General features: G+C 43.7%; 1 protein-coding gene across 1 annotated transcript; it reads right to left on the reverse strand.

Moving 5' to 3' along the window:
* Positions 1-11,986: 11,986 nt before the first annotated feature.
* cideb (cell death inducing DFFA like effector b) lies at positions 11,987-17,131 on the reverse strand. The gene is made up of 5 exons (XM_028793719.2): positions 16,838-17,131; positions 16,481-16,625; positions 12,882-13,031; positions 12,608-12,795; positions 11,987-12,518 (listed from the first exon to the last, which is right to left on the reverse strand). Exons 1-5 carry the CDS (start codon positions 16,894-16,896, stop codon positions 12,380-12,382), a joined length of 681 nt encoding a protein of 226 aa, XP_028649552.1. The 5' UTR covers positions 16,897-17,131; the 3' UTR covers positions 11,987-12,379.
* Positions 17,132-24,477: the final 7,346 nt, after the last annotated feature.

The following is a 24,477-nucleotide window of genomic DNA, read 5'->3' on the forward strand; positions in this document are numbered from 1 at the left end:
GGTAATCCAGGTTTGTTAAAGCTGACCAGCATGAAAGCTTGTGGTTCTTATTCTGTCCTTGAACGCCGTATTAGCTTCTCTCCTAAGACGCAGTCCTTACAGAGTGTGCGCTGCCCTGCTGGTTGTAGTGAACATGGACAGATAACTTTACTCACCAAGAAAGCCAAAGGCTGTGAATAAATATACTTTAATGTAGGTTTCTGGCAAGAAGTTACACAAAGTATCAGGATGTGATAACTGATGACAACATGAAGGTCAAAAAACGATCTCTTTACCCTAAAACACAATATGGTGGGAGGCAAAGCTAAAAGTAAAGCAGCGGCAATAGCAAAGAGGGAGCTCGGGACATACCAATATGCATCAAATTAAAAAGAGAGCGGGTAGGAATATACCAAAACTGGCTAATAACAATATGAACACAGCAGCACAGTTCCTAAAGGCTCACTTTGATTTGTATGTAATTTACAGACTTTCGAACTAAATGCATTTTATATTCCCTTCCAATTTTATTAATATTTATTTTGTTCACAATATTTTGTTTGCCTTTGTTTCATAAACATTTGCATGGTTTGTCTGAGGTGGGCCTGACAGCTTCTTAGGTGAAGCGGAAGCCAATACTTTTCAAACAGCCAAATGGCTGCGTGCAGGAGACCACTGTCCAAATCTGGTATGCGTGCATCAGCCATTAGAGCACTTATGGACGAGCTGACTATAGTAACTTTGTCAGTCCCAGAATGTAGATGGATCCTGCAGAGCCTAGACAGGCTCACTAGCTGGGCCCTCAAGACATTCAAGCCTGAGAATTCCAAGTTGTTAGATCTGCAGAGAGGGATAGTACTGGATAAGTACTGTTTCACCGCTAGGTGCTCTCTACCCTCCGCTAAAAGCATGTCAAAAGTCTTGGCAAGGCCTTTAATGCAGCCTTCAAAGATATAAAAGCTATCCGAGACGCAGGAGAAGAATTGCAAAAAGTGGGGCTCTCAGGGAAGTTTTAGGCTTGGATATATCTGCACTGTATTTTGTCCCCGATGTTGTGGCCTCTGCTAGTATGTGATGATCCACTGTCATCAGTAGAAGACTTTGCATAGATGGTTGAGTCCTCCCAGGAGTGTGAGAAGCATAGACCTGTACGGAAAGAGCAACAGGCTGAAACTCCCATTCAGAAGAGTTTATGGTCTCTCGGTCTTGAGAAGTGCTCCAGGGCGTGGTGTCCACTGATCCCAGGGTCTCTCATTCAGGAATTGAGGTGAGGACAGGAAGGAAGTGGAGGGCACGGTTTGCTGTCGAACCAACAGAGTCCTGACTGTGGTGCCGTGTGCTGATGGGCAGGCAGGCCTGGGCAGTTTTCAGACCACCCATTACAACAAAGCAAGAAGCAAGGGGAGGCACCAACTGGTCCAGCAGGAAATAAGAGCTGGAGTTGAGGAGCTGCGTGCCAGGAATTCAGTAGGAATGTGTCAGCAGAGTTCTTGCACCAAATGTCACAGAGTAGCGAACTATAACCTTAACTGCTGGGGTGAGTTGTGACAAGCTGAGCCCCAGCGCCTGAAGATCATGATGCAGTCAGTGTACATATGACATCTTTCCAGGCTCAGTAAACCTCTCTTACAGGGGAAAGATTGAATCACCAGGTTGTAAATTTTACCAGGAAAGATGGTCTCTGCATCAAATCCTCAGATGTTGTTTGAGGACCCTAGAAGAAGGGTGCTATTGCTGGCTCCACAACTTTGTGCTCAGAGCCATAACCCAGAGTAAGCAAGCCCCTCTATGCAGACCAACCATGTCCTTTGTTAAAGCAGATGAGAAGCCACTTAATCACCAACAGAAGCATTCAGACATTCTGGGAACCACCAGGGACCTGATCAACCGTGACTGGGCCTCCAGGGTGAGGGTGTGTGATGTTTGAAAGACCGAAACACCCTATGACCCCAGATAGCATCACTGATCACTGATGATGTGTCTGAGTGCCCTGACAGGGGGATCAAAAATAGCAACAGAATTAGAACATAAGACAAAAATTGTGGTCAAACGTTCAAGCCAAATGATCAATACTGAAGGACAATACCAAGAAGAATAAAGATTCTTTTTTGGGATTCACAGATTGGATAAGGAAGTGAACCAATGACTGACACTTTATCCTGTTGCACCAATTATCAGCGGGTTACTACTTCCAAGGCCTCACCCCTGGCAACACAGGACACAGACATAGCAACGGGCACCAAAAAATGGTGGTGATTGTGGGAACTTAAAATGCTGTCCAAAACTTTACAAAAAAAAATGACACAACTCCAAAATCTATCAAAAATCAAACAAATAAAAAATAACGAAAATAGAGTCCTTAACTTAGATAACCCCTAAACTGAGTATAAGATCATAACAACTAATAATAATAATAATAATAATAATAATAATAATACATTTTATTTATATAGCGCCTTTCCCATGCTCAAGGCACTTACAGAATATAAGAAAGAACGGCAGGGTGTACAGTATATAGCATTGTACAAACCAGATAAATAAATAAATAAATAAATAAATAAATAAATAAATAAATAAAGAAGTTTATGACAGTGAATTCAGAGAAAGAAAGCCTAACAGACAACATAATTGATGGTCTCACACACACATACAGTTTACATGAGCATCTTGACAGAGAAGTAAACTGAGAGAAGGGTAATCAAGTCAAGTAGAGCTAAAAGCCTTCCTGAACAGATGAGTTTTGAGTTGTTTTTTAAAAGAATTCATGGAGTCAGCTGACCAGATTAATTTTGGTAGGTCATTCCAGAGTCTGGGCGCTATACAGCTGAAGGTCCTGTCACCCATGGAGTGTAGATTAGTGAGGGGCACAACAAGATTGCCAGAATCAGAGGACCTTAGTGGGCGGGCAGGCAGGCACATAGTGATGGAGAAGGTCACTGATGTAGTTTGCCGCGAGGTTATTTAAGGCTTTGTAAGTTATTAGTAGGATTTTATATTCGATTCTGTAAGACACAGGGAGCCAGTGAAGACGGAGCAGGATGGGTGTGATGTGCTCGCTGCTGCTGGTCCGAGTAAGGACACTTGCAGCTGAGTTTTGAATAAGCTGGAGCTGTGATATAAGATTAGAAGGGGCACCTGCCAGTAGGGAATTACAATAATCGATGCGGGATGTGATAAAAGCATGGACAAGTTTCTCAGCATTAGAAAAGGAGAGGAAGGAGCGAACACGGGATATGTTACGGAGGTGAAAGTAAGAAAGTTTCTTAATGTGATGTACTGTATGTGGGTGGCATAAGAGAGGGAGGAATCAAAAATGACACCAAGATTCTTTACAGTAGAGGCAGGTCTGATGAGATCACCGCCAAGATGAACTGGGAAGGAGCTCATTTTATTAAGTTGCATTTTAGTCCCAACTAGTAGACAAAATTGAATAAAAAATGAAAACTAAAGCCTATGTGCATCACAAGACGTATCATTTAACACAAGGCCGCTGATATTAACCTGAGGTCCGACACATCCACATATTGTCTGCTGCTGACTTTTCTTAAGTGACTTGAATGTGTTTGACAGGATTTGCGGCTTACAGGTGCCTGGTGGAGATTTTGTAGTCTGAAACAGACATGACCTTGTGATCATGAAGCAGAAGGAACCCTGCTCTGATAACAGCGCAGTCGGCCTGAGACCTTAGGCCATTTCATTGCTTCTTTTTCTCCTGTCAGTCCTTCTGTGTGAATCCCAGGAGATTTTTCATTGTGGGTGGATATGAACACATTGCTGTTAGGATTTAAAGGAGCGTGAGATTGACAGGTGGATCGGTGCGGCATCCGCAGTAATGCGGGCTCTGCATCGGTCTGTCGTGGTGAAAAAGGAGCTCAGCCGCAAGGCGAAGCTCTCAATTTACCAGTCGATCTATGTTCCTACCCTCACCTATGGTCATGAGCTATGGGTAGTGACCGAAAGAACGAGATCGCGAATACAAGCGGCTGAAATGAGTTTCCTCTGCAGGGTGTCTGGGCTCTCCCTTAAAGATAGGGTGAGAAGCTCAGTCATCCGGGATTAGCTCAGAGTAGAGCCGCTGCTCCTCCGCATCGAGAGGAGTCAGATGAGGTGGCTCGGGCATCTGATCAGGATGCCTCCTGGACACCTCCCTGGTGAGGTGTTCCGGGCACGTCTAACTGGGAGGAGGCCCCGGGAAGACCCAGGACACGCTGGAGGGACTATGTCTCTCGGCAGGCCTTGGAATGCCTCGGGATTCCCCCAGAAGAGCTAGAAGAAGTGGCCGGGGAGTGAGAAGTCTGGGCATCTCTGCTCAAGCTGCTGCCCCCGCGACCTGACCTCAGATAAGCGGGAGAGGATGGATGGATGGATGGATGGCATCATTCATACCTTGCTGGACTGTAAGACCAGTTTGCAATCTGATCTAAATGGACCTCTCTGCCCAGCCCAGTCAAAGGCTCTGCTTTGCCAATCAAAAGTATGGATGTCCTTTCAGAGACCTTTGCTTTAAACTCTTCACACTTTGTTTCGAGTTCAGCATCCCTGAATTCCATTATCCTGTCCTGAATTTGTTTTAGTTCATTGAGCCTGACATAGTTCTGTTTTTATAGAAAGTGAGAATTCATTCTTTAAAACATTGTGGAAAAGCCTTCAAAGAAACTTTTGTTCCCAAACAAAAACATTAAACTCATCGCCACAAACAGCCACGTCTCAGGCTCAGTGACGCCCCTATCTGATTGTATAAAACGCGGCTGACCAGTGGCCTGAACTTGTGCTTTTAATGGGTCCTTCCATCTTCAGTTGAGGCATTTGGCAAGTCAAGTACTTGTGAAGTGTGTATGTTTGAAATTCCTAACCAGGCAGGACCTTCTCACAATTCCTCTGTGACCTTTTGACACCACTGTGCTTTGTTAAAGTCCAGCAGTGTGGCCATATCTGCCATGGTGGTGACCAGATGTAGAGAGTGAAGCTCTAGCCTGAGGAGATTGTGGCCTGTGAAGGTCTAACAAAGAGCAGCCCTCTGCTTTTTGCCCAAAGGTGCACTTCGTTCTAAATGTATTTTTAGACCAAAGCCGAAGCCAGTCACCTGATATCATAATCAGCTTTCATGTGATTTGCTTGTGAATGAGCAACCTACATGGAGACCCGGCAATTATAAAATAATCGCCTTAGTGGAGGCAAGTCGATGAAAACAAATGGTCACCCATTTAGAAATGTGCTTCACGTGAGGGAGAATGACTGAAGAGTATGAAAGGCAGACATTACTAAATATACAAGGGGGCACAGAGCTTAGGCCTCAGGTTCTACCGCCCCCCTTTCACTGAATGATAATGCCCCTTCTCACACTGTATGTGCTCCAAAGTGCTCTGTGATACTCTGAATATGACGGGATCCCACAACCACCTTATTCAATGGGTTTTTGATGGGAGCTGGTTGGGGAGCATGCACTGGTATAGCGAGTTGCCGCACCCACCATACGATGAAACAGCTCGGGTTCCTGGTTGGCAACCCCCCGAGGCAGACATCCAGTCCCGTCCCACCCTCCAGAAATGACCCTCTATCTGCTGCAGCCAGGTGTTATGTGGGTGTCTCCTTGGCCTGGTCCACCCACTTGGGCCCTCAACAATGAGGATCATGTGAGGCTGATCACCCTCTGGGAAATGCGCCACATGGCCGTAGTGCCGTAACTGACGCTCCCTCACAATGCAGGTAATGTGCCCCATTCGGGACTCCATGAGCAACCTCTCATTCAACACAAAGTTAAACCAACGGTACCCAAAGATTCCCCAAAAAGTCACAGTACCAAAGGAGTCCAGTGTTCATCTCAGGTCACTGGATAGCGTCCATGTCTCGCAACCATATAGCAAGACAGGAAGCACCAGGACTCTAAAGACTTGGACCTTCGTCCTTTTGCAGAGATATCGGGAGCACCACACACCCCTTTCCAGCGACCTCATGACCCCCCCTATGCTCTCCCAATCCATCTACTGACTTCATAGGAAGAGTCACCAGAGACACGAATGTCACTTCCAAGGTAAATAAACCTCTCGACAAGGTCATCACTCTCTCTGCAGACAGACACACTGCTGATGGCTGTGCCCAAGTGGTCATTAAAGGCCTGGATCTCGGTTTTTATCAGGACACTCGCAAGCCCAGACACTCCGACTCCTCGCTCTGACTCTTGAGCGTCCTGATCAGAGCCTCCATTGACTCCGTGAAGATCACAGCATCGCCAGCAAAGTCAACATCAGTGAATCTTTCTTCACCAACAGATGCCCCACAGCACCCAGTCCACACAAGCATTGAACAGATTAGGAGCAAAAACACACCCCTGACGAACCCCAGAATCAACTGGGAAAAACACAGAGGTCCTGCCTCCACTCTGCAAAAGACATATTAATATAAATTGGATACATTCATGATTATGGTTTGTAGATGCAACGTTATGTTCTTGAAAATCGCATCCCTCTTAAGAGAGGGAACTTCTCATTCCTAAACCGACTAAATCAGTAACAGGCTGAAGCCTTCTTTACATAAAAAGGCATGCATTGCTTAAACAGATTTTATCCTGGAGGAAAAGAGTGGAAGATGAATAGAAGAGGATGTGGAGAGATCTTAAAGAGCAGAGAGTTACCACGAGCCCTGAAAACTGACCTGTGTTTGAGATAGAAGAAAATGGAGATTAGAAATCCTGGACTTCCATGAGTAGAGATTATTTAATGGCTAATCCCCCCCCCAAAGTCTAATGGCCTGTTGCTGGGTTGATTGGCATGTGTTTCTGTGATGATACTGTGCCCTCTGCAGGCCTGGGCCCTGCACTGCATACCTGGTGCCCAGTGTGAGGCTTTCATAAAACTCTAAAGACAAGAATGGATGGATGAAATATGCTCTAGGAGATGATACTCACTTCTGGAAACCATTAAGATCACTGGAGTGTTGGGTGCAAGGTATCCCTGAAATGGGCACCAGTCAGTTGCACCCGGCCAGGTTAGAATGGGGCAAGCTGCAGCATTAAGTACATTTCAGTAATGTCCCTAAAAGTAAAACAGTAGACCTTTCCAGAGAGGGTTACTTCTAAACAGAAAGGATTCCCAGGCAGCATAATTCCACTAGCAGAGGCCATCCTGCTTTCCTGGCCTCACGCTTTCCCCTAATGTCTCTCGTGTGTGTGTTGATCTCCTCACTGCCCTGCTAAACAGCAGCTCGTTTGATGTGCCAGCTTTGAGACCCCTTCAAGCGGCTCTGTAGCTTTCCCAAATCCATCAATTCATTTTCTGGTTCTGCTATTTTCATTTCAGGTTTGTTGAGACCAACGAGGTTCATTCATTCCTTTTACAAACCACTCATTCCAATACAGGATGAAGGAGGAACCATCTCTGCCAGTCCCTTGTAGGGCCCACTCACACCTGGCAGTGCCATTCAGAGTCCCACTTCACCACCATAGGGGGGGGCAGATCCACTATGAAACTAATGAAGCTTAAGGTTCAGGGCCCCTAATCGTGGAGGGACCCCAGAATTGACTTCAGTCCACATTGCTTTAAAAGGTTTGGGGGTCCACTGTATGACAAGAGGTTATTAAAAAACAATATTATTAATAATATAGTGTAATTCAATAGAAAATAATAGTTCAAATAAAAATTAAAAGGTTATTAAAGTATCAAAAAATAAGATTTGTGGTGGTCTGCCGTAGAGCAACTCCACTAAAGAATATAACAGTGGTTACCCAGCCCATGTCGCTGGTTGCAAAGTGGCCCCCATAACAGTTGAAGCTTCAGGACCCAAAAACTGTAGGTCAGCCACTGAGTGTCATACAATAGATGGTGGGTGGGCTTCACTTGAGCAAAGCACGCCAAAGGAAAACACCCTGGCGTCACACCCTAGCAGAATATGGCAACCTCGGCCACAGCTTAGCCCCTTCAAACCCTGATCTACACGCCACAGAAATGGCCTTCAGCTGTGGAGTTGAAACAAGAAGGACTCAATCACACGACTACCAGAAAAAGAAAGAAAGCATTGATGGCAAAAACATCTGAAGGTCTGCTGATGGAGACAGGAAGGTCGTAGTACCATCCTGACATGGAGGACGGAGCAGGTTATAATTTAAGGCCAGGTCCCCGGAGCTGTAAGGCACTATGTGGAGGTGGGATGTGGTGGTCTGGTTTACATTTTTTACTTTAGTAACTTTATTTGTGCAGTAATGTTAATAGCAGCCTCCACTCTCCCTGCCCACCCCGAGACCTCACCGGATTTAATACTGTATCTGAGCCCTTGGACCCTGTGCCTCTATGGGATGTTAGCTTTAATCATTGCTGCACAACCACACTGGCATATTGGTAAGACGTTCACTGGCCCTCTGGAGAGCCTCAATAAAGACCCTATACAGTGATCCCTCGCTATATCGCGCTTTGCCTTTCGCGGCTTCACTCCATCGCGGATTTTATATGTAAGCATATTTAAATATATATCGCGGATTTTTCGCTGCTTCGCAGGTTTCTGCGGACAATGGGTCTTTTAATTTCTGGTACATGCTTCCTCAGTTGGTTTGCCCAGTTGATTTCATACAAGGGACGCTATTGGCAGATGGCTGAGAAGCTACCCAACTTACTTCTCTCTCTCTCTCTTGCGCTGACGTAGGGGGGTGTGAGCAGGGGGGCTGTTCACACACCTAGATGATAAGGACGCTCGTCTAAAAATGCTGAAAGATTATCTTCACGTTGGCTACCTTTTGTGCAGCTGCTTCCTGAAACGACATGCTGCACAGTGCTTTGCATACTTAAAAGCACGAAGGGCACGTATTGATTTTTTTATCTGTCTCCTCTCTCTCTCTCTCTCTCTGCTCCTGACGGAGGGGGTGTGAGCTGCCGCCTTCAACAGCTTTGTGCCGCGGTGCTTCGCATACTTAAAAGCCAAACAGCCATATTGATTTGTTTGCTCCTTTGAAGAGGAAGATATGTTTGCATTCTTTTAATTGTGAGACTGAACTGTCATCTCTGTCTTGTCATGGAGCACAGTTTAAACTTTTGAAAAAGAGACAAATGTTTGTTTGCAGTGTTTGAATAACGTTCCTGTCTCTCTACAACCTCCTGTGTTTCTGCACAAATCTGTGACCCAAGCATGACAATATAAAAATAACCATATAAACATATGGTTTCTACTTCGCGGATTTTCTTATTTCGCGGGTGGCTCTGGAACGCAACCCCCGCGATGGAGGAGGGATTACTGTAAACCTATAAAGTCATCGGCGCAGAATTCTTACAGTTAAATGGTGAAAAATGTTCTTGATGACACCACGTGGAGACTCAGGAGAACTGCACTCAAGAAGCAGGCAAGGGAGAAGGTCCTCACTGAAGCAGGTGGAATGAGGTGGACCTAAACCTGGGTGGGGTTCAATGTTTTCACTCGCCTGTAATTCAATGCCTTCATGTGTTCGGGTCCTGCCAAGCTTCACGTTAGACAAGAAAGGCGTGAACGGCATGCAAATGATGAAAAATACACGTTTACTTACGTTGGTTTATTCGCTAGCACCTCCATTCCTAATCTTAACCAGAGTGTAACCGGGCGTATCACCGTTACAGTCGCTCTAACCTGACAGCTGTCACTACCAGCGGACAACAAAAACAGCATTTATTTATAAGACACACTTTCATACAAACATGTAACTCAAAGTGCTTACAAGGCTGAATGGGCGGGGTCATGTGGTTTAGGGGAGGGGCTAAACGTTTAACTCCACCCATGTTTGCCCAAGCTGCAGCGAGGCCTACTTGGACAAGGGAAGTGTTTTTTTACAACACAAAGGGGAAACAGTGTGAAGGAACTTAACAGGCAAGCAGTTGAAGAATCTGCTCTGTCTGAGTTAGGATGAGAAGCAATGAACTGCTAGTAACAGAGATGACCAAGTTGGACTCTCCATTAAGGATTAGATATGTTTGTCAAGGGTGCCACGGTGGTGCAGTAGTAAGTAGCACTGCTGTCTCGTAACAAGGAGGCCAGGGTTCACAGCAGCTCCCTGCGCACAGTTTGCAGGTTCTTCCCATGTCCATGTTGGTTTCCTCCCACAGTTCAGAATCATGCAGGTCAGGTAGACTGGCACTGATAAATTAACCCTGGCATGTGTGTATCCACTCTGTAATGGACTGGCACCCGGCCCAAGGATTATTCCTGCCTCATGCCCTGTGCTTGCAGGGATGGGCTCCAGCTCTCCCACCACCCTATTCAGTTTAAAGTGGGTTTGGAAGATGGAGGGATGTATGCAGGCTTTCTTTAACTTACTTATTTTGTGTTATGATATCCTTTCTTGAGGTCACATGCTATAAAAAAAGAAAGTGGAAATAATCACGACATGTGAGCCCTGCTGTGCCACCAGTAAGTGGATGTTCAGGCCTGCAGAAGGTCAGTGATTTATCAATGTCAGAGTTACTACAGATAAAAAACATCTTTATTTATTAGGCTCTGATTTTAGCGTTCCATTTCAGTCGCTCTCAATTTTTGCAGGAACAGCGCCCCCTGGTGCCTCACCTTCACAGTACACCTCACATTCTGACCAGAGCGTCTCGGACACACACCGTGACAGGATTGAGCTTCTTAGAGAGGGCAGCATGGCAGTACAATGTTAGCAGTCCTACTTCACAGATCTGGCACCCTGGCTTTGAACCCCGTGCCCAGACGTCATCCATTTGGTGTTTTCGGTGTGTACCTTCATCCTTGAAGCCCAGTTTTCACCCCACATCCCTAAAGATGTCTAGTGTAGATTAATGGCCAGTCCCAGATACGAGCCAGTACGGGCGTGTTCGAGGTGGCCCTGTGATGGACTGCCATTCAGTGTGGCGCGTTATCCTGCCTAGTGCCCAGTGCTGTTGGGATGGCTCCCTTCCGCAGACTGACGAAGGCGTTTTCACACTCATAGTCCGCTTGCTTTGTTCCAGACCATCGGACGTTTCGTTATTTCAATTCCCAGTTTGTTTGGCACTACTGTATAAACTTACAAGCGAACTGAACTTATCGATAAGCATCACATGGGCGTCTTTCATCGGACAGAAACATCTTTCCCTGGAAAAACATATCCAGGACTGATCCGCACTTCTGCGTGTTCCATAATTATTACCTGGAAGACCACTTGAAAGTGACGCGCTATTAACTTTATGCGCTCAATGTGACGTTTTAAATAGCCGAGTGTACAACAGAGACAAACTCCGTGATGGCAGACACTGATGTGCCGCAGTTATATGACATTACCGCGTAATCTTCATTTAAATTAGTGATGTTGCTTATAGCCATTATGAATGTAACCACAACTTAGTTTATCTCAGATCCCATGTCTGCTATCCTAACTCTTGCACGTATTTTGTTATTAATATTTATGGTGCAATACATTAATGGACATGTCAGTGTGCGCATTGAGAGGCGTGTACGATTTGGACTTGGAGCTGCGGACTTAACTTGGCACTGCTGTCCGATTCTTTCCACCTCTGTATGTGCTCTGATGGACCCGATTACAAGTAAATTTACAACAATCTTTTTTTAGTTTTATTTTAAATGGCCCACTGCTGTCCAATAGCGCAGGAGTTGCCCCCAGACTGAATCAGGGGCTGCTCTGATTGAGGGACTCGTTTCACGCGAATTATATTAGGCCTATACAGTATTTGTATCTGTCTGCGTATTTATTTATTTTACATTTCTATTACTTTTAAGGCTTTTTAAGGCTAACCCTCGACTCATTACGCTATGAATGAGAATTCCCCAATTACCGACAGCTAGCACTGCACACAAAATGTCACGTCTAATGCACAATATTTCATGGAGTTAAGGATCACGTTCAGACCTCATGCTGCAGGGTGCACCCTCTCCAAAGGGTCTCAGTCCGGTTGTGTGGTCCGCACTAGAGTGCGATCGGCGTGTTCATGTCTACCTATTTTCAGGCACTTTCAGAGTCATTGAAATACGCCTTTAGTGACTGCATGCCCAGGTCTCGCAGGGTGATGGTGGTCTCTTCTAAATGATGTGCATGTTCAGATAACTGAGAAATTGTTATTTTATTCACATTTGTACCTTTTCTGATTAAAGACACTCTCCACAGTTGTACTGTCTTTTTTCCGACATACACGACTGAAGAGTTTGTGATGCAAGTCCAGCTCACCGACCATTGCGCCACACTGCCGCCTAGCGGTGAGGCGCGGCATGTCAGACTGACAGCGCGTTTGAACGGGGCTGTTGACTATTCCTGCAGGTCCTTAGTCATCACACCACACTGCCCACTGCTGGTGAGAAGCGGTAATACATGCTCTGTGAGCCTATCTCCTTCTTTTCTAGATAAATTACAGGTCATCCACATTATTTTAACAACTGTTTAAATCAGTTCCGTATCTGGTTAGCCGTCTACAATGAGGGTCCACTTGCTCACTACCACTTAGTACCAGTTCTCAGTGGCTGGGGCAGTGGTGTGCCACCGGTCAGCGCCTTCAATGATGCGACGGATGTAAGTGGCCGAGGTGAGCAGGAGGTGTCCAAGTGCATACATCAAAGATGATGAGCAGCGCAGGAGCTCTCTGAAGAAGAAGAGAAGCACAGATTCGTTACTTTAGGCTGTCAGATCAGCAGCAGGGTCAACAACATGGACACGTTGAGCGCCCCTCACCTTAACACTTTCTTTGGTCCCAGGCACTTCAAGTCCAGACTCATGGAGTACAGGCCATAAAAAGTGGCTTTAACATTCAGGCTTCCAAACAGATCGTGAGGGTTCAGCTTGTAAAGGTCGAAGGTGATTCTGGCGATGTCCTTGGTGTTCCGAGGCTTCTGTGTCAAAGAGTAGGACAGGACGCCACCCTGGCAAAGGAGACCCACACGATAAAGCCATACCACAAACGGATATCATAAAGACAGCGGTTTACTACATTTAATAAAGGGCTTACTCTGCTGGGTTTCCAAGTCTGTCCATATTCCAGGGCCACGAAGGTCGTGCCATCGCTCAGCGTCTGAAAAAAGTTCTCGCTGTCCACCTCTGTGCCATCCTCCTCGAGGACAAGAGACACCGCAGTGCAGAGCAGGAGAGCATCGACCGCCTGGGCGTGAGGAGAGGGACAGATGGTCAGGGGTCAGTGTGGTGGGCATCACATCCCGTGAGAGGAAAGAAAGAAGACAGGCAGACAGACAGGCAGGGAATAGTACAAAAACAAAACAACTAAAAAGAACAAAAGCAGAAAAGAGGAGAAAATCAAAGAGACAAGGAAACAGGCCGACAAAATGAGCAGATGGGCATTCAGACATGTCAGGCATGGCAATGGACACAAAGCTACAAAAAGATAGCTGGACTGGACCTGGGTGGACATATGAGAGGGAGAAGAAAGGTGCTATATAAAAGAGACAGAAAGGTGCTATATAGAAGAGCGACAGAAAGGCACTATATAAAAGAGAGACAGAAAGGCACTTTATAAAATAGAGAAGAAAGGTGCTATATAAAAGAGACAGAGAGGCGCTATATAGAAAAGCGACAGAAAGGTGCTATATAGAAGAGTGACAGAAAGGCACTTTATAAAATAGAGAAGAAAGGTGCTATATAAAAAAGACAGAAAGGCGCTATATAGAAAAGTGACAGAAAGGTGCTATATAGAAGAGTGACAGAAAGGCGCTATATAGAAGAGTGACAGAAAGGTGCTATATAAAAGAGAGTCAGAAAGGCACTTTATAAAATAGAGAAGAAAGGTGCTATATAAAAGAGACAGAAAGGCGCTATATAGAAAAGCAACAGAAAGGTGCTATATAGAAGAGTGACAGAAAGGCACCATATAAAAGAGACATAAAGGTGCTATATAGAAGAGCGACAGAAAGGCGCTATATAGAAGAGACATAAAGGTGCTATATAGAAGAGCGACAGAAAGGCACTATATAAAAGAGACATAAAGGTGCTATATAGAAGAGCGACAGAAAGGCACTATATAAAAGAGACATAAAGGTGCTATATAGAAGAGCGACAGAAAGGCACTATGCAAGGGAAAAATATAGTTGGAAGTAAAAGGAATATAGAAAAAAAATCCATACAGCGATATGAAAGGTACTATATACAAAATTTGAATGCAGAGCACTAAATAAGGGAGATAAATATCAACAGACATGATAGTCATAATACAAATGGATAGATTGGAAAGGGTCTATGAAAGTGCTTACTATGTTCCTTTGATTGTGATTTTGTTAGTATGTTAAAAAAAATAAAAAGAGAGACATGTTTAGAAATAGATAGATATGAAAGGCACTATAAAAAAGAGCTGGAAAGAGACAGAGGTTAAAGTCACTGTATGAAGTGAAATAATACAGTCAGAGGTGAAAGGCACTATATATAGTAGATTCATGTATGTAAGCAATGTGTTCTACACATTTGATATCTTTGATTCAATAAACACAAAAGATAGAAATGAAAGGCACTAAATAAAGGGATAAATCCAAGAAGGACTATTACTTACTGTGCTCCTTTCATTTGATCGGGTTGTGTGTTATTATGTTCAATAAATAAAAGAAAGAGAGAGAGAGAGAAACTGACAGGTTTAGTGAAAGGTGCTATATGACAGAGACAGCTAGAAAGAGAATTTGAAGACATTGTAGGAGGTGAAAGGCGCTCTCTAAAGTAGATTAAGCAAGAGTTTCTCTGTGCCCTAAACAACTGACTGTATTAACCTTGTAAATGTATGAAAAATAAAAATGAAAGGAATTATAAAGGGTGCTGTACAATTGCTGATCCTATACTCTGACCCCCAAAGGTCACGCATAAAGACAGTCTCCCCAAAGTTTATCAAATCAAAAATCCAAAAAAGAGACGGAAGTGAAGGCACTATATAGAGAAACTGATTCAATAACACCTAGATAAGTCCAAAATGGAGTGTACTGTATATGTGCACAATGCTTATTGTGCTCTAGTCATTTGATTGGGTTGTGTGTTGTTGTTATGTTCAATAAATGAAAAAGATAGACCAACAGGTTTAGAAATGAAAGGCACAATAGAAAAAAAAAGAGACTGAAATTAAAGGCACCACGTGTGGGAGGAAAATATTGGCTGAGATGAATATGGGAGATCAATACATGTGAGAAAGACTTTCACTGCACTGTGTACTCAAGAAAACAACGAATCTATAAACCTATAAAAACAGAATTGAAGGCACTATAGAAAAGATATTAAAAGGTGCATATGTGCGACACTTCATAACATATAAGTATAGGGAGAAAAGAAAGGCGCTGTATAAAGAAAGATACCAAAAGGACTACATATGAGGCAGACATACAGAAATGCAGGGCACTAAATAGAAGAGACGATTATACAGTATACCAAGATGAAAGGCACCATATCAAAGACATTAAAGGGGCTCTATAGCATGTATATACAGTACATAGAAATGAAATGCAATAAATGAGAGATAGACGTAAGGCACTATATAGGAGGGGGAGTCAAGCTAAAGTTAGAAAATGGGATTTATCAGAAAATGGAACGAACCTTAACAGTACTGATGATGTCATTTCTCAGTGTCGTCTCCACCCTTCTTGATGCACTTGTGCCACCTGCCTGGAAGTGCCAAGATTCCAGCAGAATAAAAGGTTTTGTCTCGTCCTCGCAATCACTCCTGTACCGCTTTCTTCACATTGTCATCTGTCTTGAATTGACGACCACCCAGATGTCTTTTTAGCGGTCCAGAAAGGTGGAAATCACATAGTGCCAAATCTGGCGAATAAGGAGGATGTGGCAATACCTCAAACTTCAGTTTCTCCAGACAAGCCTTGGTGTTCTTAGCAGTGTGTGGGCGGGTGGGCAGCTGAAGGACTCCTTGACACAGAGGTCCCCGCAGCTTAGATCAAATAGCAGGCTTCACATTGGTCCCAGTAACTTGCACTAGTGACTGTAGTGCCCCTCATCATGTAGTGTTTGACAGTAACTCCTGGTGCACGTTTGGTTGCGAGGACGAGACAAAACCTTTTATTCTGCTGGAATCCCAGCACTTCCAGGCAGGTGGCACAAATGCATCGAGAAGGGTGGAGACAACACTGAGAAATGACATCATCAGGTTTGTTAAGGTTTGATTCATTCGCTGATACATCCAATTTTCTAACTTTAGCTTGACTCCCCCTCATATAATAGAGATAATTGAAGTTATGAGATTAATAAAAATGAAAGCCACTAAGCTAAAGAGATAAACATACAGCCACTTCACGAGATAGAGAGACAGAATTAAAAGACTCTATGTCAAACATATAAGAAAAGATCTTATGTAAAATAGCCCTGAAAGTCACTATATAAGCAAGGCAGGCAGCACCATTTTGTAGTGAACACCATCTCAAAGCACTTTGCAAGCGCCCAGTTACATTTCAGTTGTTTACTTTTTTAACATTTAATCCTCAGTGTCACGCTGTCAAACTTTACAGTCCAAGGCCCTTAGCCAGTGGGCCACAGTGCCTTCCCAACAGACTGACAGCAATTCACCAACTGGACAGGAGGTCACAAATTCTGACAAGCAAACTCAGACAACAATACTTTTTCTAGAAGCTCCTGGAGGGTCCCCGCCGTCAGCCCCTTCTTCAGGGTTCGATCGTGATTGCAGACACGGAAAGGTCGCTGAGGAGGGGGAGACGGCGCCCACACCCTCCTGGTCAGCTCTGTGCCCACTGACGACACGGACCTGTGAAAGGACAGCAGACAATCTGGTCAGTGTATCTGTAGGCAGTGTGCTGCCCACCAGGAATGGGCTGCTAGCCTCTTTCTCTGAACCTCCCCTCCACCACGGTGACCCCTTCATCGAGCTATATTAGAGCTGTGACTGCACCACAGTCCTCTTGTGTCCAGGTCACAGACACATTCCCCAGACCACCCGTCCCAAACCAGACTTCTCACTTGATGAGAGACGACGCTGACAGTCTGGACGTGAAGTCCTTTCCAGCTGCTGCCTCCATTCTCTTGTCTTTTCCCTTCTGTGTTTTTGTTCGTCTTTTTGTGACTTGTAGGAACGTCGCTGCCTGTGAACTTTGCACAGTGACAGAACAACATGTGAGCCATGCAGGTTTGAAGTCCAAAGTGACGTTTAGTGGGTGAGGGAAGTGGCCGCTGTCACTCAGCGGTGGAGCCAAGCTCAGGTCTGCTGGGCCACACAGAGATAGCTGAGCTTGGCCAGTGGCTGCTGAAGTCCACCCGAACAAGAAGAAACTGAAGAGTCTGGAAGGATTCACAGACCAGAGGAGCCAGCAGACTCCATGTCCTTCATTTAGAGTGGATTCAGAAGGCCTTCAGACCCCTTCACTTTTTGCACACTTTATTGTGTTGTAGACTTTTTTTGTAGAACCTTTCTGAAGATATGTTTTCATTTTCTCATTATGGGTTATTGAGTGTAGATTGTTGAGCAAAACTGGCAAATTCATCCATTAAAAATGAACACAAAAAAATGCACAGAAAGTGGAAGGGCCTGAATACTTTCTGAATCCATTGTCTATCTCTCCTACCTCAGGGAGCATCATCTCAAGGCGCTTTATCACACAAATGAATCCCACATTGTGTCCATTTTCCCTAATTGTGCTAGGTCACCTTAGAGAGATACGGGTTTGGTGCCCATCATCACAATTTTTGACTTCTAGATGGAATACCAACATATTGAAAAGTGCTATATAAATAAACTGTATTGTATGGTCATAGCCCACCTTAATTCCACTTTAATTTTGAATTGTACATCTGACCTGTGGCTAAAGTCATTTTTTCCTCTTATTTTAAAGATTTTCAGAGTCTCCACTCATCCTACCATCTCAGACACACAAATACTTCACTGTTCCATCACAGCCTTTTGGTCGCGTTAAGAAACATCAACATTCTCCACTGGTGCTTCTAGAATCCATCTGGTTACATTTCATGGGATGCCACCAAATGTGCAGTGAAGTATTTACAGAGTCGGGTACATGGAGGAGAAGAGCAAGAGAGCAGGAGAAAGGGCAGGGTGCAATATTTGGGAGTGTCACTAGGGGCGCACTGCATGGCAGGCTACTAACTACGGAAGGCAGAAGTTTTGAGGTGACGTAGTTCTACACACTAATCATAGCACCAGACTGTGGTGATTTGCTGCATGTTATTCAGCACATGCAAGTAAGAATTTCACTGGGCTCTGAACACTTGACATAAAATGACCCCAGAAAACTACAGGCCTAGAAGTGGCCCAAGTGCAGGACCTTCAGTAGGGGGGCATTCCACTACGGCTTGTGTCAGGCCAGAAAAAAGAAATGAGCATAAACTACTTAGGGGGGCGCACTCTGTTATAGTGGGTTCATGTTAACCTTCTTGTCGTTATTCTTAGTGAATATGATTATATGGTGTAGAGTGTTAAGCCCAGCTACTCATGGGATAATATTCTTCTGCCATCTAGTGGAAGAAATAACATCATGCTGCAAAACTCATAAATATTTACAGTAAATGTGTTTTGCCTCTCTAAGGTAACTCATGAATATTCATGAGTGGGCTGGAGCCTTCAACCCAAACACTCGAAGTAAAGGCCGTTACAAAACAAACCGAACGTGAACCTTTTAGCTGAATCAAGTGATGGTGATGACAATGTAAATACAGTATGTCATCAGGCCTTGACACGGATAGTGAAACTGACAAGTATGGTATACTGTGGTGAGGGTAGGTGCGCAGCAAAAAGGCAAAATGATCGCAATCAAGTAGAAAGACAAGCAAGAAGTTATGCCCTAAGCACAGTGTGTTCACGTCAGGAGACATGTGGAAGTCACTAAGTCTCACACTGTGGTCACCTACAATAACACAAGGGGCAGGTCAGTCGTACAGTTCAGGCCCTGGCATTCTACCCATTAAGGCTGAAACAGCAGAAAAAATACTTTAAGAAAAGTGTGCAAAGAAACTCTCTTCTACTGTCCTGTGTGCTGGTGACTGTTTCAAAGCAACTCACACCAAGGACGTGTTCTAAGTGGACACCACACAGACCTTTTCTAATGTATTTATTTATTTGGGCCCACTAGAGATCACTGAGGTCTGGCTGCTTCAGGAATTAACAGAGTAATCCCCCTGCCCACCACAGACCCAAGGTTAGCTTGAACCCATTGTAACGCACTCCACCAGCTACAACTAATGGAGATCCCCTCTATTGTGTCATTCATTTCTTTTTATGGTTTATCCAGTTCAAGGTCTTGGGAGTGTGAGGGACTCCAGCCAGACAACTGAACCAGGGCCATCTGCTATGGAATGAAGTGCAAATCTCACCCTGATTACATTTATTTATCAAGCAGACGCCTTTCCTCAGGGTGACTTACAGTATATTACAGTTATGTGGTAAGTCGGGCGCAGGGCTCATAATGTGCTTTATTTTTATCTTCCTGAATAAATGCTTGTTTTGATCTTTCCACACTGCAGATTTTACTTTCAAGAGGAATGCGTCTGAGTTTCACAAGGTGTTTGGCTCCATCGTGTGGAAGATAGGAGTATTTCAAGGGTTTATTTAAAATACTGCTGGTTCATAATATGGAGTTAGTGCCAGGCTGTGTCTGGAAAAGAAAAATTGAAAGTTAATTCTGTATTGAAAAGGAACGATTAAAGCCACAACATTTCATCTGTACAGCCTTCATTAGTTGTGCAATTGAGAAGGATACAGCAGGTAATGAATACAGGAGAGTAAGGAGGGAACAAAGCCACAGCAGATGAAAGGAGAAAACGTCGCCATTAGGGAAGATGAAGAAGAAATTAAAAAGTTAGCCAGTGATTAACACTTGGAGAAACGTGTGATCAGTGGGTAGGAATGAGCCGAGCTGCTTCTGTTTTTCTTTGAAAAGTGACTTTGAAGCCCTGTGAAAGAACAAAAACCGATCAAGGGATGTGAATTGTCCTACAATTAAATGTTCTGCAATAGTCCGTCCTTTCGTTTTAATGGCTTAAAGGTGCTCCCTGAAACGGTCTGCTGACTATCTCCCTGCTTCACTTACTGTATGTAGGTGGCAGGACACTTGCTATAAGAAATGCTGCAGATAAGAATTTTAGACTGGCAAGAGGCCCATTGACTTATATTGAATTTACCAGTGGGACCAAATACAAGGGGATTATTGGTGACATATTTCAGGTGACAAGGCGGCTCCAGGTGCTCCAAGTGCCCAGTGATGACTGTGGTTCTCTACTGTGAAGTGAGTAGTTTTTGTAGGTTGGGTGGTCAATAGAAAACTACAATAAGGTAAATAAGATGGGCACTGATAAGGGGGTGATGCGCTCAGTAACTTCCTTTTCCTATCACCCTTTAGAATGGAGGAAGAAATTCTTATTGGACCGTGAAGTCAGTTCTGCCACGCCACCGGAGGTCCCAACCATTCTGACTTCTGCTTTATATAAGAAGTCACTTCACTGGAGTCTACGGTTCATTTTAGGACCAGCTTTCATGAAGAATGGATCTTTTCAAGAAGGACATTCAGACAAAACTGAACTTATTTCTCTAATTCCATTAACCGGGGTGCCAAGGTGGCACTCCAAATCTTTGGTTGCATTTTCTCCTCTCCTATTATACTATCCACTGTTCAGTTCTCTTGAATTTTTTACTGCTTTTACACTTTGGGGGGAACTTGTTCTGTAGAGTACACATTTAAACTGGCCCTACCTCTCCTCAACTCTGTCCACACTTAATTCTTTGCATTTATATAGCGCTTTTCTCACTACTCAGAGTGCTCAGCAGTTGCAGGTTAAAGGCCTTGCTCAAGGGCCCAACAGAGCAGAGTCCCTATTGGCATTTACGGGATTTAAACCGGCAACCTTCCAATTGCCAGTGCAGATCCCTTATATCCCTGTCTTTTTTAGCATTTCCATTTCTGGTTAATTTTCGATCAAGTAAAATTACGCTTAACGGTTTTAGATTATGAAATTTAAATCTGTCACTGTCAAGTTTACTTCCGTGATGCACCAAATAAATCACGATGTGAGTAAGTGCCTCTTGGAATAGTATTGTAAAAGAACCTTAGCTCATTTTTATGTCAAGAATTGTAAGGTACAGTCACCTTAAGGGAAAGGGAAATGGAAAATGTGCATTGGCACTTACCAGTTCGTTCTCCTGGTGGACATGAGGACCAGTCGAGTGTTTGTGTCAAGTTTGGAGTGGACAGTATGGAGGATGGATCTATTCGATGGGCCCTTGAGTGGAAATGTGGAAAAGTGGTGGACCTGCCAATTCTAGTATTCTATGGCAAATGCCAGTCGAGCTCCATGTTGCCGGGCAGTGAGCACAGGGCCCAGTAGAGGACATCGGGCCCTCAGGCCACCCTCATGAAATCTGTTTCTAATTGTTTGCTCAGAGACATGCACACCAGTGACCTGCTAGAGGTCATTTTGTAGGCTCTGGCAGTGCTCATCCTGTTCCTCCTTGCCCAAAGGAGCAGATACCCATCCTGCTGATGGGTTAAGGACCTTCTAAGGCCCTGTGTGTGCAGCTCTCCTAGAGTAACTGCTTGTCTCCTGGAATCTCCTCCATGGCCTTGAGACTGTGCTGGGAGACACAGCAAACCTTCTGGTAATGGTACATATTTATGTGCCATCCTGGAGAAGGTGGACTACCTGTGCAACCTCTGTAGGTTCTGACTTCTGTGCTCCTTTAATTTTATTGAGCAGTATATATTTTCTGGACGAAATAAAATCTGATTAACTTCCGATACCAAATTCATTCTACAATTAGTCCGTCCATATATAGTCAGAACATATAACAACTCTGTTTGGCATAATCTGTTTAACTCACTGAAAACCTGTTGCAGCCAATTATATATATATAATTGTATATACAGATAAATGATTTGAGATTCTATTTATTATTTTAACCTGTAATTCTGATACATAAGCAGCCTACCTTTCCATTTGAAGTTTCTTTAGAGTCATCAGTAAAAACTGGAATCATCCCATAAAATTTGTCATTAATATATTGACACTCTAACAATCTTCCATTCTGGCATAATAGATTGATTTTCTTTTATTAAATCATGCAGTTTTAGATCAGCTATCAGTAATGGAAACAAATCGAGGGGGTGTTATATCTAAAGCTACAGGTGAACTTATAGTTCAGTAGACCCTGCAGGATATGAACCCACCCATCCAAAGCTAATTATACTTTTTTTTATGATGGGAGGAGGGATTTCTTGGAGAGACATAAATAAAATGGGGGGAGGGTCCTTAATAATAATTTTGTTTGGTGACATGTGTTTCTATGGAACAACCTCCATGTCTCCAAATTCATGATGAAAACCTCAGGCAACTGCACATTAAATCACAATGCCCTCCTGCCATTGCTCCGCCCACTCATCTCAAAGCTAATGTGTAATTGGCTAGGGGCTGGAGTGGTTTTGGATTGGAGGGCCAATTAACAATGGCACGTGTATGTCGCCCCACTCTATGCTCGTCCTGTTAATTTTTCTAACTTTATTAACAAGCACACCACAGGCAGTGTGGTGTAGTGGTTAAGGTTTTGGACTTCAACCCAGTGGTGGATTCAAATCCCACTTCTGACCATGTGTGGCTCTGAGCAAGTCACTTGACCTACCTGTACTCTAATTGGAAAACCAAAGGAAATGTAACCAATTGTGTCATAAATGTTGTACATCACCAGTGTAATAAGTAAGATACATCGCTTCAGCTAAACACAAACGAATATATCTCAGGCTGGATTTTGCTTGCAGAGCTCTCTGAAGTTGTCATCTTGGCTTCGCAAGTTCAGAATTGAATCTTTTGAGTATCAAATCAATCAGACAATTAGCATTTGTAATGACAACTCACAAAACATCAAAGTGCAGGCTGAAATTCAGCAGTAAATGGACTACAGAACAAGAGCTTATAGGTAGCGTTTTTATTATTGAAATGATGACTTTTTTTTTCCTGAAATGTTTTGGCTTGTGAATGAAACTGTGATTCCATGTTTTATTTTGACATAGACACTATCTTCAGTTATTCTAATTTAAAATGAAATGTCTGTTCATATCATGGGTGCAGTTTGACGTTTAGACTGGGAGAGTTTGCAGTTTTTTAGAGTCACAATCGTGCTGCTACATATTTATCTCATATCCCAAGTGAAATAGTATGCAATCTAAATTTGATATAAAGTTACAATATTTAAAACAGTTAAATACAATACTAAGTCTCACTTGTGTAACATGGTTAACATCTTCAGTACCCAAGGACTGTTAGTGATATTTCAATGACACATTATGATTGTTTATTTATGTCAAATGTTTTAAGCGCTTTTGGGTGCTCATCATTTGTAAATATTCTCCATGCACTAATGAAACACGCCGTTCTTTTGCAGGTGGTATACAGGAGTGGTCATGCAAATCATTTAAAACATTTTGTACAATTGTAGCCTTACTGAGTTAGTGAACTAGCGTGGGTTACATCATTTACTTGTACGAGTGACAGTCAGTGTCCCTTTTTTTTTAGTATAAATTAGCGAACAATACATATGAGATTTAGTTTTCCAGAAGGTGGAAGGGGGGACTCTCAGAATGGGAGACGACTGGCTTGCCGATGGGGGGATTCTGACTGAAGTAGCTGTCAGCCCTGGCTGTGAGAGGGCCACTTCTGGTCAGACTAGGAGGAGCTCACATCCAGTCAGCAGGTCCACAGGGTGTAAAGTGTTTGTCTTGTTCTGCCAGGGTGGGCCATGCCTCCCTCCGAGTTTTAGAGTGAAAGAGTGTGAGGGGGCTTTCTGCAGATTGCAATGCCTGACCACTTAGGGTCCTTCAAAGGGCATTGATCTTTTTTATTTATTTATGGCTGCACACAATATTGATTTTGAGACATGTTCTTGTGCTTTTAATTGACATTTTATTGGTGGCAGTTTTTTTACCACTAATTTATTGAAGTATTTAACATTTAAGTGTATGTTTTTAAATCAATACTGAGTCTGCCATTCTTACTGCTCCACTGACCCTCAGTCCCGATACTCAGTGTCTAGAGATCTTGCCTCAGGCAGCACACGATTTTAATTTTACTGATTTGTTAGACACTTTTACACCCGAAGCTCTTCTTAAGAACTGAGGCCCAGGCACGTTAAGGGATCTACTCGGGGTCAGACAGTGAGCTGGACAGGACCACCTGTGACCTTTTGATTTAACATCCAAGGCCGTTTTCATGTTGGCAACTAAAGTTAATGGATGATGTTAGGTGCCCAGTCCCCTGCAAAAAGAGATGAGTTTCATTTTTAGGTCATCTTTTGAGACCTGAAACAAAAAAAAAATAAAAATGTAGTACTATGGGTTTATGACACGCTGGGATAAAATGGAACCTCTTGAGCGCAGAACATCGTGTGGAGACTCAATCCAGGCTCACCCAGAGTTCTTTCATGTAAATGTCGAATCATATCACACACTCGAGGGCCCCAGCAGATGTTACAGGTGGCGCATTCAGGATGGAAGCCAAGAAGAACTTCTTCACACAAAAGCTGTGAACAAATGAAAGTCCTGAAGTTGAAGGGTATTAAGGAACAAGTGGATTAGAACATCAGGACAGACAGATGAGCTCGATGGACCTCC

The sequence above is a fragment of the Erpetoichthys calabaricus genome, chromosome 2 (assembly GCF_900747795.2).
Source record: "Erpetoichthys calabaricus chromosome 2, fErpCal1.3, whole genome shotgun sequence".
Lineage (NCBI taxonomy): Eukaryota > Metazoa > Chordata > Cladistia > Polypteriformes > Polypteridae > Erpetoichthys > Erpetoichthys calabaricus.

Excerpts from the sequence above, each read along its gene's own strand:
- cideb (XM_028793719.2), bottom strand. The coding sequence starts at position 16,896 with ATGGAGGCAGCAGCTGGAAAGGACTTCACGTCCAGACTGTCAGCGTCG. Across the intron at positions 13,032-16,480 it reads TCCAGGAGCTTCTAGAAAAA|GCGGTCGATGCTCTCCTGCT; the intron begins GTATTGTTGTCT and ends CCTCACGCCCAG. Across the intron at positions 12,796-12,881 it reads AGACTTGGAAACCCAGCAGA|GGTGGCGTCCTGTCCTACTC; the intron begins GTAAGCCCTTTA and ends CTCCTTTGCCAG.